Source organism: Papilio xuthus, unplaced genomic scaffold (genome assembly GCF_000836235.2).
Source record: "Papilio xuthus unplaced genomic scaffold, Pxut_1.1 DF825783.1, whole genome shotgun sequence".
NCBI lineage: Eukaryota > Metazoa > Arthropoda > Insecta > Lepidoptera > Papilionidae > Papilio > Papilio xuthus.
The window spans coordinates 994,950-1,010,352 of NW_013532866.1; the positions used below are offsets into that span (position 1 = coordinate 994,950).

Here is a 15,403-nt window from a genome sequence, read left to right on the forward strand (position 1 = left end):
GCAGCTAGTAACAAAGAAAATCAGGTAACCTAGATTTACGGAGGCTGCACTTACGTTTGCAAGCGAATGACCTGCCCAAATATAGAACGGCTATAAATAGAGTCGGGGGCTCGTCGGCCCCCGCCCCTGAATGCAAGCCTGCAAGTGGGACACGCTGCAACGATCTGACCTATTTATTTTTCAATGGGTCGCCGCATGAACGGGAAGGGAGGGCCCATTGCGAGCCTCCATTCAGTAACTGCCGAGCCTCGAATACGGCCTGACCTACGTCGCTCTCCTTCGCCGGCAGTATCTATACAATATTATAACGTTTAAAAACTATAGAAGCACTCACCAGCTCAATATATCAGTAATAATCTAGCAAATACTAAGTGAAAAAGTACGGAAAAAGTGTTAAAGAAAACCATAGAATTTTTAACGAAAATTTTGACGTTTAAAAAACCCCGCGCCTTTGTTTTCGCCCTTTGCCACGACGTCATTGGTTGACGTTCGCTGTGCTGCGCTCTGATTGGTCGAAATCCTCTAGTGTGCGATATAAGCCAATAGCGGGCCGAGTTTTCGAATTTGTCAGCGATAATCGCGCCACCTGTCGCACCAACACACTCCGTTCATTGAATAACCCGCCCGGATTGCTTTATTGACGCACGCGCATTGAGGCCCAACAAAGGGCCGAAATAAGAACGGTTCGCAAGTGTGTCTGATGTATTTATGTCATAAAAATGGTGAAATCTGTGAAGTGGCGAGTAGAAATTAGGATATTCGAGGTGTCGAATCATGACCGAGGCATCTGAAAAGTAAGTGGTGTGAATGTTACACTGTTTAAAAGATTTATGTGTTCGATGATAGGTAGGGTCCTTCCCCGGCCATTTTCCGTAGCTCGGTCTAGTATTAAAGTTTTCGATATATTTACTAGGATTAACATCGGAATATATTGCTGAGCATGATTATTTTAAGTATATAATTTGTATATGTCAAATTTCGATTGCTGATATGTGACCGCCGCCCTTCCTACCCTGCGTGGTGAGTAGTTATAATCAATGAGTGCTAGTTCATTCATTATAAAGCAGACGATTCCTTTCGGGGTCATACGAAGCTGAGCCCAGCCGAGCTGTTTCGCTCAATGAATTGGGCGTTACACCATTTGCTGTGCGACCAATCATATTAGGAATATTACGCGAGAATTAAAAAACCACATATGAACGGAAATTAGTCTAATCATGCTGTCACTTTTTTTTTAATTTCCTTATTTAAAAAATCCAAAATATACTATTACAGCTCTTTATGAAAAATGTAGCTTAATATTTGTCAGATTGCTTGCATCAGAATTAAATTAAAAAAACTCAGTCATCCTTCCTTTTTTTATTTCAACCAGTATTATAACACAAATCTATCATATTTTAATCACTTAATTGTCAAAAGAAAAATTCTTATATGCCAGTGTGTCTCGTTAAAATATTAAGTATAAAAAAAATAATACAGTATATTTAATATTGAGAAAAAAGGCTTTAAGGTTTTTAAACACACCTTTCTTAGTTAAACTCATATAAATTCTTATTCATATATTCAGTAAAAAACATATCTTGTTTGTTTAAAAATTATGAAAGATTAAAAAAATAGAATATTAGTAATTTAAAACCAATATTTTCTTAATGATGTTACAATTTATGACCAGTACTCTTATTTATAAAGCGTTCAGCCAGGATCTAAGGTTTTGACTACCAAATATGTGTCTTATTAAGAGGTTTCTAATATATTTTCCACTTAATATAAATACATGCTATATTTTTCTTCTATTTTGTTTTCCAAAGACAATTATCAATCTATGTGGCATCCATCTTACACACTTATACTTACTTACTACTTATACACTTATTCTGTTCCACAATGTAAGCAATTTATCTTATAGATGTAGGAATATCTATCAGTAACCTGCAGATCAACTTATAGATTGCATGAGTGGAGCAGATCAGTGTACCTGATCGTAAATCTTTGTACCAGCATATAGAGTTTGATTGATCTTTCGATTGAATCACGGTTATTGTACATTGTGATGAGTTTGAGCTACCGACTTGGTTGTTGAACCACAGCTCTACAGATCAAGCCTATGTGAGCTGAAATTTTGAGTTGACTCAGAGCTGAACTAAACATATCTAAGCAAGAGTAATCTGTTTATAGGTATTATGCTATGACTGCCATGCATTGGTTGCTTATGAGGATGTTTATAATTTATACCTATCCTTTACTATTAAGCTCTTAAATCTTATTATTATAAATGCGAATGTTTAGATGGATGGATATTTGTTAGAAGGTATGCCCAGAAAGGCTTAACAGATCTTGATGAAATTTAGCATAGATGTAGAACATAGTCTGGAAGAACACATACTTTTTTTTTGCTAAGATGGATTCGTGGGTGACTGCTAGTTTTTAATAAATAGCCTTTTACATAACTAAGTGTATTACTTCAAAAAATACTGTAAGCACTGTTTAGTTAAAGACGTATTTTAAACCTTTGAACGCCGCTGATTGATATGGGCGTCAACGTGGTTTTAAAAAGGGTATGTACCCTTAAATATGTAAACCAAAACTAACTTTAAACTTTCGTGGACTTCGGGATATTAACCACGATTGAGCTGTTTTAGATCTCGATATTTTAGCACACTTGATGCGCCATGATCATTGGCTAAATCTTAAGAATGTTATCGTAACTGTTTTCGATGTAAATATTTTATTTTTCAAGATCGCATTTCGGAAGCCTATGCATAGTCATATTTCAATTATTATGATTTTTTTATATCTGCGAAACCCAGCTTCTAATTGAACCCTAAATTCGATATTTTGAAGATTCGACATTGCGCATCTATTTCCAGCAAAAAGTTTTTAGTGATTTTTTCTATTTCTACTATGGCGTTTAACGTGTTAGGCTAAAATGAAATTGAAACACTGTTTTTTTAGGTAGAAAGACATATTAAGTTTTTTTTTCTTGACAAAATACTGAAACAATGTTTCCTAACATGTTTCGTGAATAGAAAAGCACTTTAACGGTAACTTTGCAAATGACAGTATCCGGTGTTGTCGTTCGTTTTAACCAAGACGCAATGACAATGGATGCTAATTTTAGAATTGTAATTGCCTTGCAATTTTCTACAAGAATTAGTTGCATATTATTATTAGAGCTTTGTATTATAACCGAATTATATCTTACTCTTACTAATATTATAAATGCGAATGTTTGAATGGATGGATGTTTGTTGAAGGAATTCCAGAACGGCTGCTTGGATCTCGATGAAATTTGGCATAGATGTAGAACATAGTCTGGAAGAACACATAGGCTACCAATTAGGGTTTTTTTTTAATCCCGTACGGACGGAATCGCGGGCGACAGGTAGTCCTGCTAATATTAAAAAATGCGAATGTTTAGATTGATGGATAGATGTTTGAAAGTGTCTCCGGAAGGATTGCATGGATCTCGATGAAATTTGGCATGGATGTAGAACATCGTCTGGAAGAACATATAGCCTACTAATTAGGGTTTTTGATTCCGAATGGACGGAGTCGCGGCGACAGCATGAGACTGCAATTTTTTTGCGATCGCGATCGTTGTATAGTGAACGCTACAATGTCAAATTAGGTAGAAGAGTTCATCATCATCAACCTGCTCTTATCCCTATCGAGGGTCGGCACAGCATGTACTACTCCTCCATACATCTCTATCAGCCGTCATATCCGAGTCTACCCCCTTCTTACGCATATCCTCTTTCACACAGTCATTCCATACTTTTTTTGGTCTTCCTCTACCCTTGTAGCCATCCACATTCAATCTCATTACTTTTTTGCTTATATCATCATCATCCCTTCTCATAACATGTCCAAACCACGCTAATCTTTTACTCCTCAATTTCTCGATCACTGGCGCTACTTTCAAACTTCCTCTAATATACACATTTTTAACTTTATCCTTCCTTGTCACACCACACATCCATCTTAGCATACGCATTTCAGCTACATGCAATCTTCTTTCATCCGAAACCTTGGTGGCCCAACATTCAGATCCGTACAATACGACAGGTCTTACGATGGACTTGTAGATCTGTCCCTTAACCTTCATTGGCATTCTTGGATCACAAGTTACACCGGTGACCTGTCGCTATTTCATCCAACCTGCATTTATTCGGCTTTTCACATCCCGGTCAACAATTAGGTAGAAGAGTTATGACAATTATTTTTGTCATTACAAATACGTGCCTATTCAATTGCTAGCTTAATATTTTAGGGGCGATTTAATCAAACACGCTAGCCCTTTGAGGATTGATGACCTTTATATAGTTTGAATTTACCTGTTTCTATTTTCACAGGCTAACTTAAATAACTGACGTAAATTAACTGTATTATTATTATAGTCTTACTAATATTATGCGAATGTTAGGATGGATGTTTGTGAGTAGATACAGAAGGGTTGCATGGATCGGTGTGGCATAGATGTAGAACATAGTCTAGAAGAACACATTAAATATGTGCGTATGGAATCGCGAGCGCCAGTTATTACGATTTAACGAAAAAAGACATCATCAGCTCACTATACGTCTCCACCGCGGGGCTCGGAGCCTACCCTAAGTTAAGGGTGATTAGGCCATAGTCAACCACGCTGGCCAAGTGCGGGTTGACTTAACACATATCTTTGAATTACTTCTCAGACATGTACAGGTTGCATCACGATGTTTTCCTTCACCGTAAGAACGTCGGATAAATGTACATATGTAAATCGGAAATCGAAAAACACATTGGTACATGGCGGGATTTGAACACAGGACCTGCAGATTGCAAGTCAAGTGCTTGACCACTGAGCCACCGACGCTCAAAAAAGACATATATCTTTAGATATATTTCGTCAAATGTATAGCTAAACAGTTATATATGTATTATATGTTAGTTATATAGGATTCGAACCTGTCTCATAATATTGAAGGTTGCAATGCGCGCGCAACAAGGCCACAACACGTACTTTCTATCTCAATGAAAATGAATATCAATGTAAACGTTACGCCCCATTTCATTGTTAATATTACTAGCGTTTGACCGCGACTCTGTATGCGTGGAATTAAAAAAAAATAGTAGCCTATGTGTTCTTCCAGATTATGTTACTTATGTGTGCCAAATTAAATGGAGATCAGTTCAGCAGTTTTGGAGATACATTCAAACATCCATTATATTGTTTTATTAGTTGTCACTTTAAGCTGAAGTATTTTGTTTCTATTTGATTTACGCCATTTTGGCGCTGACAGTTGCGATTGCGGGGATAATTTGGATTAATAATAAAGAAAAGTATTAAAAAAACTTAATTAGAAGTATCTATGTCCTACATCTATGCCAAATTTCAGTGAGATCCATCTATCCGACAATGCATCCAAACATTCGCATTTTTAATATTAGTAAGATTGTCAGTAGTGGTAGTCAATATTTAGAAAATTAATATTCAAAGTCATATTATTTTAATACTTAACCAGTTTACCGTTGGGTTCTGAGTCTTTCATCTCTACCAAATATTTTAAACGGAGCATTTCGTTTCAGAAACCCACGGTTAATCCTTGAGTATTTTGCATAGCTATTTATAAAGTATGCAAAGTAACTGTATGGGTTCTTAAAATTTCTTTTCGTAATTGGCCAATGTTATTAAACTTTCCGAACCATATTTAGAAATGTTGCAACAGTCATGGATTTTGTTAGGTTTCCGAACTCCAAGTTTGGTTAAGCTTAAGAATCTTAATTAAAAAACAAACTTTTGCAAGAGGTTTATTTTAAGTTACACTGTTTAAACACGTGTTTTAACCCTTTTTTTTAAGCCGGCGACATGAACGTCAACGTGCTTGTAAAAAAGTACGTTTTATCCTTAAATATGTAATAACCAAAACTGCGTTCATATTTATTGATTAAACTATGATACCCTGAATATCTTACTAATATTATAAATGCGAATGTTTGAATGTAAGGAGTCGTCCACAATAACGTTCGCGCGGACCTTTGTAGCCTATGTGTCCTTCCAGACTATGTTCTACATCTATGCTACAGCACGATCCATACCTGCTAACAGACATCCATTCAAACATTCGCATTTATAATATTAGCTAGCTGTCACACGCGAATCTGTCTGCGCTATATTAAACCTTAATAGCCTATGACTTCTTCAAGATTATGTTCTACATCTATGCCAGCGAAATCCATGTAGCACATCTGATGATACCTTCCAAACATCCATACAAATATTCTCATTTATAATATTATAAAATTATGTATTTTATGCAGTGCCTATCTGGTGCGCGTGCGAGCCCAAGTCATGAGCCGCGACGAAGCTACAGGAGGCTGGGTGGCGCTGGGAGGTGGTGGACTGGCTGACGTCATGGTGGGCAAGCGTCGTCACCAACGTCCTTCCTCAGGTAAGCATATCATCAGCTCACTATACGTCCCCAGCGTGGGGCTCGGAGCCTACCCTAAGTTAGTGACTAGGCCATAGTCAATGCTGGGCCAGTGCGGGTTGACTTCACACATATCTTTGAATTTTTTCTCAGATGTGCAGACATCACGATGTTTTCCTTCACATTAAGAATGTCGGATAAATGTACATATGTAAATCGTAAAGCGAAGTTGTACATACACATAAGTATAGGATGGATAAATGTTTGTCTGTACATCCCTTTCCATTTAGGATTCCAATATTTATCAGTAAAATCTCGTTAACCTTTTATAAATACTTTAAATCTGTAAATAACATGAATCCATTAGCCAAAAAAAAATGTTAGTTAATTAGTGATTTTTACCTTGTAAATGTTACGAAGTATTCCGTTGTTTTTTTCCTTCATAATTAAGTTCCAAAATAAAACGTTAATTAATGTTATTTTTAACTTTGTGTTTTTTTTGTTTTGAATTAAAAATATAAAGATAAATTTTCACTGACATTGTTTTCGATAGAACAGCAATGGAATCCTACCGTAAACTTATAAAAGGGGAATATAAAAAGATGAAATAATCTCTTTCTATATGTTCCCTTTATTGGCCATATAGCCAACACGTCTGGAATCTTTAAACTTGTCTCTCTTCGCTATTATAGCAAATTTAGGTGACCACTTACTTGTACCACTTAAAAAAAATATAACTGCCTGACGTCGTCCGATAAAACAGCTGCAATCCAAAGATTTTAACAGTTGTAGATTGTACGAATTTGGCTCGTCCAGTGGAATACCACGACCACACAGAAGACATACCTCAAGTGCGAAGTAATTCCTAGTACAGTCGGATAAGTGTTTTCTGGAGGCTTAATTTTAGTCCTTTTTTATAAGAAAATGGGAGGGGACGCATTGTAAGAGGAAACATTATGTTTCTGTGTCTTTTCATAAAAGTAGGCAATGCTTCTGCGGGGTTAGACAAAGTGCATCCGAACGGATTCCATAGCGAACTTCTAGTCTTCAGTCAGTTCTATACATTTTTGAAATACTTTATGGAATCGCTTCATAGTGAATGTACTTTGTCTAACCCCTTTGCAATTGCGGATGTCGATCGCTTCGCCATTTCGGAGAATTTAGGTTTGACTTTGGATATTGTCAGGAGTTGGATAGTTTCACAATTTCATATCTCTGTCTACCTTCAATAGTATGATTGTATTTCAGCCGGCGCGGATAGCAATGGGGACACGTCTACCTCTACCTCGGCTCCCACACATGAGTACTACATACATGGAAAACGCATCAGCGATAATATGGTAAATAACTGACACTTGACAGGATAGGGGACGTATAGGAAAGGGGAAATATTCTTTTACTGTATTTCTTGTGATGGCAATGCAACGGAAACTTGCAATGTGAACTTATTGAACAAAACTATGTTACTATAATACTATATGTATACTATCTCTTTGTTGAAAAAACTAACCGTGTCCGCGAATTCGTCATATAGATCGCACATATACTAAAAAACTTCCATCCTCTATTATTTTGCAACCTTAAGGGTAAAATTTTATAAACATTGAATGCCTAAATTTAAGAATTTCAAGCTTGTACGTGTAAAAATGATACTATCATAAAAATTTCCAAGCCCCCTTTTCAATCTCCCACTTTTTACGCGTTAAAAATCTGTGTACCAAATTTCATTTAAATTGGTTCGATAGTTTTTGTGTGAAAGAAGGACAAACAGACAGTTACTTTCGCATTTATTTAGTAAGGATGGTTCTTGTTGTTTTCTTTTTTTTAAATTGAGGTTATGTTGTACAATACAGGTGGTCCTAGAATGTACTATAAAGAAGGACTTCCAGTACAACAAGGTGATGCCAACATTCCACCACTGGGTGACGGATGAGAAGCGCTTCGGCCTCACCTTTCAGACGGCAGCAGACGCGCGAGCCTTTGATAGAGGCGTCAGGACTGCTATTGAAGAGTTATTGGACGGTAAGATTGGTTTAAAAGGAAATTAACTTCAAACTTATCCCTTCAGAGGGTCGGCAGACTCTTCCATACATCTCTTTCCTTCATACGCATATCCTCATTCACATAATCCATAAATACTTTGGTCTTCCTCTACCTTTGTAGCCAGCCACTTTCAATCTCGGAAAAAAATAAGGAAAAAAAAAATTGTTTGTAATTATATTAGGTTCACTTAGATTCGATATTCACTAAGACTAAAATTTAGAAATATGTTTTATACTAGCTGACGCCTGCGGTTTCGTCAGCGGAAATTAAAAAAGTAACCTATAATATGCCCGCGTGCGTCAGCTACCTTCCATTCAAAGTTCAGAAAAAATCAGTCTAGTAGTTCAGAAAACCAATTTTAAAAATAAAAAAGGCTATTTTTTCAACACAATAAAATTAATAACTACGAAAATTCAATGGTATAAAAGGGTTTACAAGTTTTGTTTTTATTCACCCAGCTTTACCACACAGAATCAAAGTTAATGGACGCTAAGGGTGCTTTAATGTTTGAGACATTATACCAAAGGACTCTGGTTTCTGAGGCCAACATACCAATTTTAAACTAGGATTTTGGTCTCAGAAATTTACAGTAAATGTGGCATTTGAAGGGATTTTAGTTATTTATGCATAAACGTGAACTAATTTATCTAATGTGTTTTCTTTTGCCTTCCCTCTACCGTATACTGGATTTCTACACGGTGAGTACAACTTGCAATACAAAACGAGAAACCTTTATAAGCGAGATTTATCCGGCTCCGAAGGACCATGTCCATAAGCTAGAAAATTTGTTTTTTTTTTTTAGCTTTTTTATTTTTTGTAAATTTACTAATAAATTGTGGACCCTTCAACTCTCGCTAGTAGCAAACTATGTTCTAAATCTAGGCCAAATTACAGCCAGATCTATGCAGCCGTTCTGAAGACACCATCTTAAAAACATTCATTTATACATTCGTATTTATAATATTAGTAAGATGAATAAAATGAGACAAAATATATTGCTCCAGGTCTGGGTGGGGCGTGGCCGTCACTTCACGCGTACAAAAAACACAATCCAGCACCAAAAGAAGACGACGAGGAGAACAATATATTTGAAGTAAGTCTCTTTCTAACATATACAAATAGAATGAAACAGCATACAATACTTTATTAATGTTTATATACATATTTTGGACATAATAATAAATACCAAAATACGTTAATTATTATGTGAATTGCATGTTTTTGGTCTTGTATAGGAGATCGTGGCCTCGAAAGGGATAAACTTAGTACTTTCGTCAATGTAAGCCCTATTTAATATAATTACAGTGCCTCAATCTACCATCGGACTCGCGATCCAGCTCGGATACGTCGACGACCAGTCGCCGACGCGCTGACATATCGCAGACGCCGATACTCACCGCCATCACGATGACCACCCATCCACTCGAAGGTAATACATAAAAAAGTCATACAAACATATACCACGTTTAATAATACGATTTGTTACTTATAAAATACTAGCTGTCACCCGCGACTCCGTCTGCGCAGAGTAAAAAAATAATAATAAGTAGCCTATGTGTTCTTCCAGACTATGTTCTACATCTATCAATATCTGTTGAGCTGTTCTGGAGATACCTTCAAATAAACATCCATCCATACATTCGCATTTATAATATTAGTAAGATGTATTTATAACAATTTCAGAGCCGGCAAAGCAATATGAAGTATGCGAGGAGAGAGGAGGGGCGGAGGAGTCCGAGCCTGAACGCTGCCCTTATGTACATCTCAGAGCGGTGAATATACTATTTATATACAATACTAGCTTTTACCCGCGACTTGTCCCCGTCGATCACGAAGTTAGGAAAAAACGTTAAATTCAACAGACATATTGGATTGGTTTATTATATAATTAACTAAGAGTTGATTATAAAATTATTAATAAAACTCTGTTTACTTTTTTTTACCAAGATTAATTTGACCGGATTATTTAATATTTTAGGAATTTGATTTGAAAATAAATTTATTTCATCTTATCCCCAAAAGTAACGACCTATTTTGGAATAAATTTATATACTAGCTGTCGCCCGCAACTCCATCGTACGGAATTTAGATAAAAAATACATAGGCTATGTGTTCTTCCAAACTATGTTCTACATCTATGACAAATTTCATTAAGATCTGGAGATACCTTCTAACATACATCCATCCATACATTCGCATTTATAATATTATGCTTAGTATTGAGTACATATTTTTTTATATTTTCAGGTGCACGAGTACAGTTACCCTCAAGTTGGAGTCGCCTCAGAGAGATCCTCTCCCAATACAAAGCCGCCATTACCTAAACGGGACTTAGGTAATCCAATAATAAATATAAAACAATCAAGAAATTTTGCAGAAAAACTAGTCTATAATATTCCAGCATACAGCAGCTACATTCCAGTCAAAGTCCCGTCGAAATCTGTCCAGCAGTTCCGGAGATTAGGGAACCCATACTACGTGACTCGTTTAGGGGGGGGGGGGAGCGGAGTCTTTGAAATACTACGGTCAGTCACAGGAGCGGGGGAGGGGGCTCAGATTTAAGTCACGTAGTCGTTAGTTGTTATTTTTCATAATACATAATTCACTAGTAATTTAAGTATGTATGCAGTCTTATGCTATAAAGAAGATTATGAGTCAAATTATTTTCAATTTTTGCCTGTGAAATTATTAAAAAACATAATTTTGAATTACTACGTAAAAACTAAAGGGGGGGTCTTGTCATGTACTACGAGTGGTTACCGAGGGGAGGGAGGTTTCGAAAAAACTAAAAAAAGTAGGTAACGTAGTATGTGTATGTTCCCTTACATGTAACAAACGCAAACTTCCGGACATACATACAGACAGACAGACAAATTTAATTAAAATTGGTTTTTCGTTATCAACTACTTAAATACAATATGTGTACAAAATATGATTTTATATATTACATACAGACATTCCAATTTTTTAATATGTATAGATAGACAGACAGATTATTTTTATATCGCATTTAATAAATATTCTATAAAATTTGGATGAATAGGCATAAAACTTAAAAAAACTTTGGACCATCTTATTTAAAAAAAAATAGTAAGTCAACTAATTTCTAGTTATTTTACTTAAAAAAAATCAAATTATGTTTCTATCTACCCCACTACTGAAATGTGTTTAATATTAATTTTTTATTACAGGATCAGTAACATTCAGTTACCCGTGCACCACACCGCTGCCGGGCAAGAAGTACACTGTCACATTCCAAGCCAGGCTGAAATGCAGGTCATTTTCTATATTAACTACTATAATCTAAGTGCCTTTCCACTAATGTAGGTTGGTTGTCAGCTCACTATACTTCCTCACTGAGCTCGAAGCCTACCCTAAGTTAGCGACTAGGCCAGAGTTAATACTGGTCCAGAGCAGGACTTCATACATATCTGTATAAAACATGCAATCTTCTCTCATTATCTTTGACAAAACAGAGATAATATGTTTTAAACGGAGATTTAGATCTCAGAAACTCACTTTAAAACATAGAAAATGACATAAAGGATAAAAATAACAACAACTACAATACAAAGAGGGCCCTACGATTATTTGACGTTTACAGGGGCGGTAATGATTTATCATAATTTAGTTTGTCTAATATCCGCCGATTCAAATAGCCTTATCGGTGTTTATATCTGTTTATTTTATTTATATCCATCCAAACTTAACATCAAAAAAGTATTAAATAAATGGAATACATTATAATATTGTATGAATATATATTCCAGGCACTGCAACGAATGGTACTTGGAGAGCGCGAACCGTGCAGGCGCGTGCGAATTCGCTCCCGACTGCTGCCGCACATGCATTGACTGTGTCTCCTGCATCAAGTGCGCGCAGGTAACTACAATCATAAGCAGTCATCATCAGTCACAACCAGTCATTACGAATCATGACCAGTTATTATTAGTCACTGTCATTTAACATCATATCAACGTTAGTCAGCCGGAGTCCTCTTACCCTTTCCTTATAAGGAATGTATGGGAGGATTGATTTGGCTGAATAGTGGACGATTATTAAGGGTAAATATACTTTTTCTGTGCGTTTCTAAGTGCAATTGCGGATGTCTATGGGCAGCGGTCGCTTCGCTATTTCGGCGAATTTATGTGGCCGACTTCATAACAATTACAACCAAATCTGTCGTGACATAATCAAAGTTTAATGACAAATGAAACAAAACTGTCATATTCAATTACTATGTCATAAGAAATATCACAACGCAGTTATTTTAAATCATCAGACAAAATAATGAGGAAAAATTACTTACATAAATATATTTACTTTTAATCATCTAATTTCTATTACGCACTATTATCCTATAAATATAGATTTTTGCCACAAGATAGCAACATTTCAATAGCGTGTTCTAACTCGATACTAACGCCATCTAGTTTACATTACATGAAACGTAAGTAAATCTGTGTAATGTTTCAGTGCATGCTGTACCACTGCATGGCGGACTCTGAGGGAGACTTCGCGATACATCCCTGCGCTTGTCACAGACCTGATGATCACTGCACCAAGAGGTACATACATACATACAAATTCATACAAATTAATTAATATGTTTAATTTTTCTGGCACTTCCTACCCGTGGAATTAAAAATAAAACTTAATATGCTATGTTCCACACTATGTTCTACATCTATGCCATATTTCATCGAGATCCATCCATCCGTTCATCCACACATCCAAACATTTATAATATTAGTAACTTAGTAAACATAGTTAATTAATAAAATACACTAAAAGAATTCCTAATGAAGTTTTACCTTAAAATGATTCCAGATGGATAGGCTTGGCACTACTAAGCCTGTTAGTGCCATGCCTGTGTTGCTACTTGCCGCTGCGCTGCGTGCACCGCACTGCGCGCGCCGTGCACCTCACCGGCGGACACCACGCCCCCATCATCAACTAGACACGCCCACTACATCAATAACCACGCCCACAACACTTACGTATACGTCCATTGTCCCGGACGCATCTCACGTACGGATTAAACGGATTTGCTTTGTCTTTCCGCAAAATCCGTCGTCCGGTGCAGACCAATGGACGCGTACTTAGGCTGGAAGATTTTCTAATACATTTAGCAGTAAAATTAGTATGAAAGAAAGGAAATTGATATAGAGATTGGCCATTTGTAGGAAAGAGACAGAAAACTTAAGAAGAAGAGAGAAATATACAATTTTGTATATTTCATTATTGTATTGAAATTTGGAAGTTACGTATAAGTTTATACGTTTAAAAATGTGTTAAAATGAGACAGATATATTCTAATAGTAAAAGTGTGAGAAGGACAACAAATGGTTTAAAATATAAATAAAATATGCCTCATCTTATATAATTAGGACTAATATTTGTACGAATTTTAAAAAACTCATATTTATCTCGAAATATATAAGTATGTATATTATCAAATCTGAAATAACAAGATGCATATATAAAGAATTATATAGATATTTCCTTTTTGACAATATTACGAAAAAAATCCAATCCTTAACAATGTTATATTATCAAAATATATATATATATATATTACAAAGATATACAAAAAAATCTAAATTGAACCTATTTACCTTAAAAAATTAGATTTATTTAAAAAAAAACAACATACATTAATTTATCTATATGTGTCGCTAAAACTCGAGAACGACTGAATAGATATATCTTATGCTCTTGAAATGATTGAAAAATTGTCTAGATAACCTAAAAACCAGTTTCATTCTGCGAGGTTATTTAGTATAATATCGTAATAATTTCAAAAAGAAACATAAAAAATATATAATTCTGAACACTGCCGTTGAAACGTGCATCATAAATAAACCAATATATATATGTTTAGATATAATTACTATATTTGGTAGTAAAATCTACCAACAAATAGAGATTATCGATGGTAGAAATCGGTAAAAAAATATTCAAATTATTTTACTATCCTAAAAAAAAAACACAAAATTTATGACATTAATTGGAACTTAAATTAAGTAAATTGGCTGTTTTTTTTTATTTAGTCTTTTTCATAGATATGTAATCTATAGATAGAGTGTTTTATATAAAAATGTCAAATCAAGTGTTCTGGAACTTTAAGAAAATTTACTTTAAGGCCTTCAGAGTTTTTTTCTCATTTTTTTGCATATAACGTATCCATCTATAGATTATATGTCTATGGTCTTATAAAACATCGATTATCTCTAAAATTAAAATTTAATATATGTTTTAAAATAGTTAAGTCTTTTAATTGTATTTAAATTATTTAAAAATTTAGTATAAAATGTTAGAGTTATGATATTTGTAATAATATTGACATCTCTCTCACTCACTTTGATAAAAATGAGACAACAATATATTACAAATATCACAAAGTGTAGTATAAGTAAAAAGTACGAAAATTGGGACGATTTATAAAATCGCAAAAGTGTTACCAGTGCTATAAACATTGATATAGCAACTTTCAAGTGTTGCCAGTGACAAGTGTTGCCAGTAGGCATTTAAAAGTGAAGTGACTTCGGATTATAAAGTGTCAGACATTGACTACTATAAATGGAGTGGCTATAAGACGTGGAATTCTGTGCGTATTTGATATTCGCCATATTGGAGATGATGGTAGCAATTTGAAATGTGTGGATCTGATGATGCTATCATTTCCAAGCCATGAGCTATCTATTTATAGTTCAACGGGGTTAGACTAAATGCATTAGCTTTGTGCGATTCTATATCGAATTACAAAATGTATGGAACTGAGGCGTGACAAACACGTGACTTGTCTAAAGTTATTGTCTTCTTTACATTTTTGATGGAATCGCTTGAGTGAAGTTGTCTAAGCCCCAGTGGTCTCAGAATTCGTAAGTAAATATTTATTTGTAGCAGTATTATTAATTATTCGATGTTTTTGTGAATTGCTAACTATCAAT

At 35.2% G+C, this 15,403-nt stretch overlaps 1 protein-coding gene across 1 annotated transcript; it reads left to right on the forward strand.

Annotated features, from left to right (window-relative positions):
- The first annotated feature begins 629 nt into the window (after positions 1 to 629).
- Positions 630 to 13,871, forward strand: Spred (Sprouty-related protein with EVH-1 domain). The gene is made up of 12 exons (XM_013322968.1): positions 630 to 794; positions 6,298 to 6,428; positions 7,656 to 7,747; positions 8,261 to 8,429; positions 9,455 to 9,543; positions 9,756 to 9,879; positions 10,134 to 10,222; positions 10,698 to 10,785; positions 11,642 to 11,726; positions 12,221 to 12,332; positions 12,927 to 13,018; positions 13,281 to 13,871. Exons 1-12 carry the CDS (start codon positions 775 to 777, stop codon positions 13,408 to 13,410), a joined length of 1,221 nt encoding a protein of 406 aa, XP_013178422.1. The 5' UTR covers positions 630 to 774; the 3' UTR covers positions 13,411 to 13,871.
- Positions 13,872 to 15,403: the final 1,532 nt, after the last annotated feature.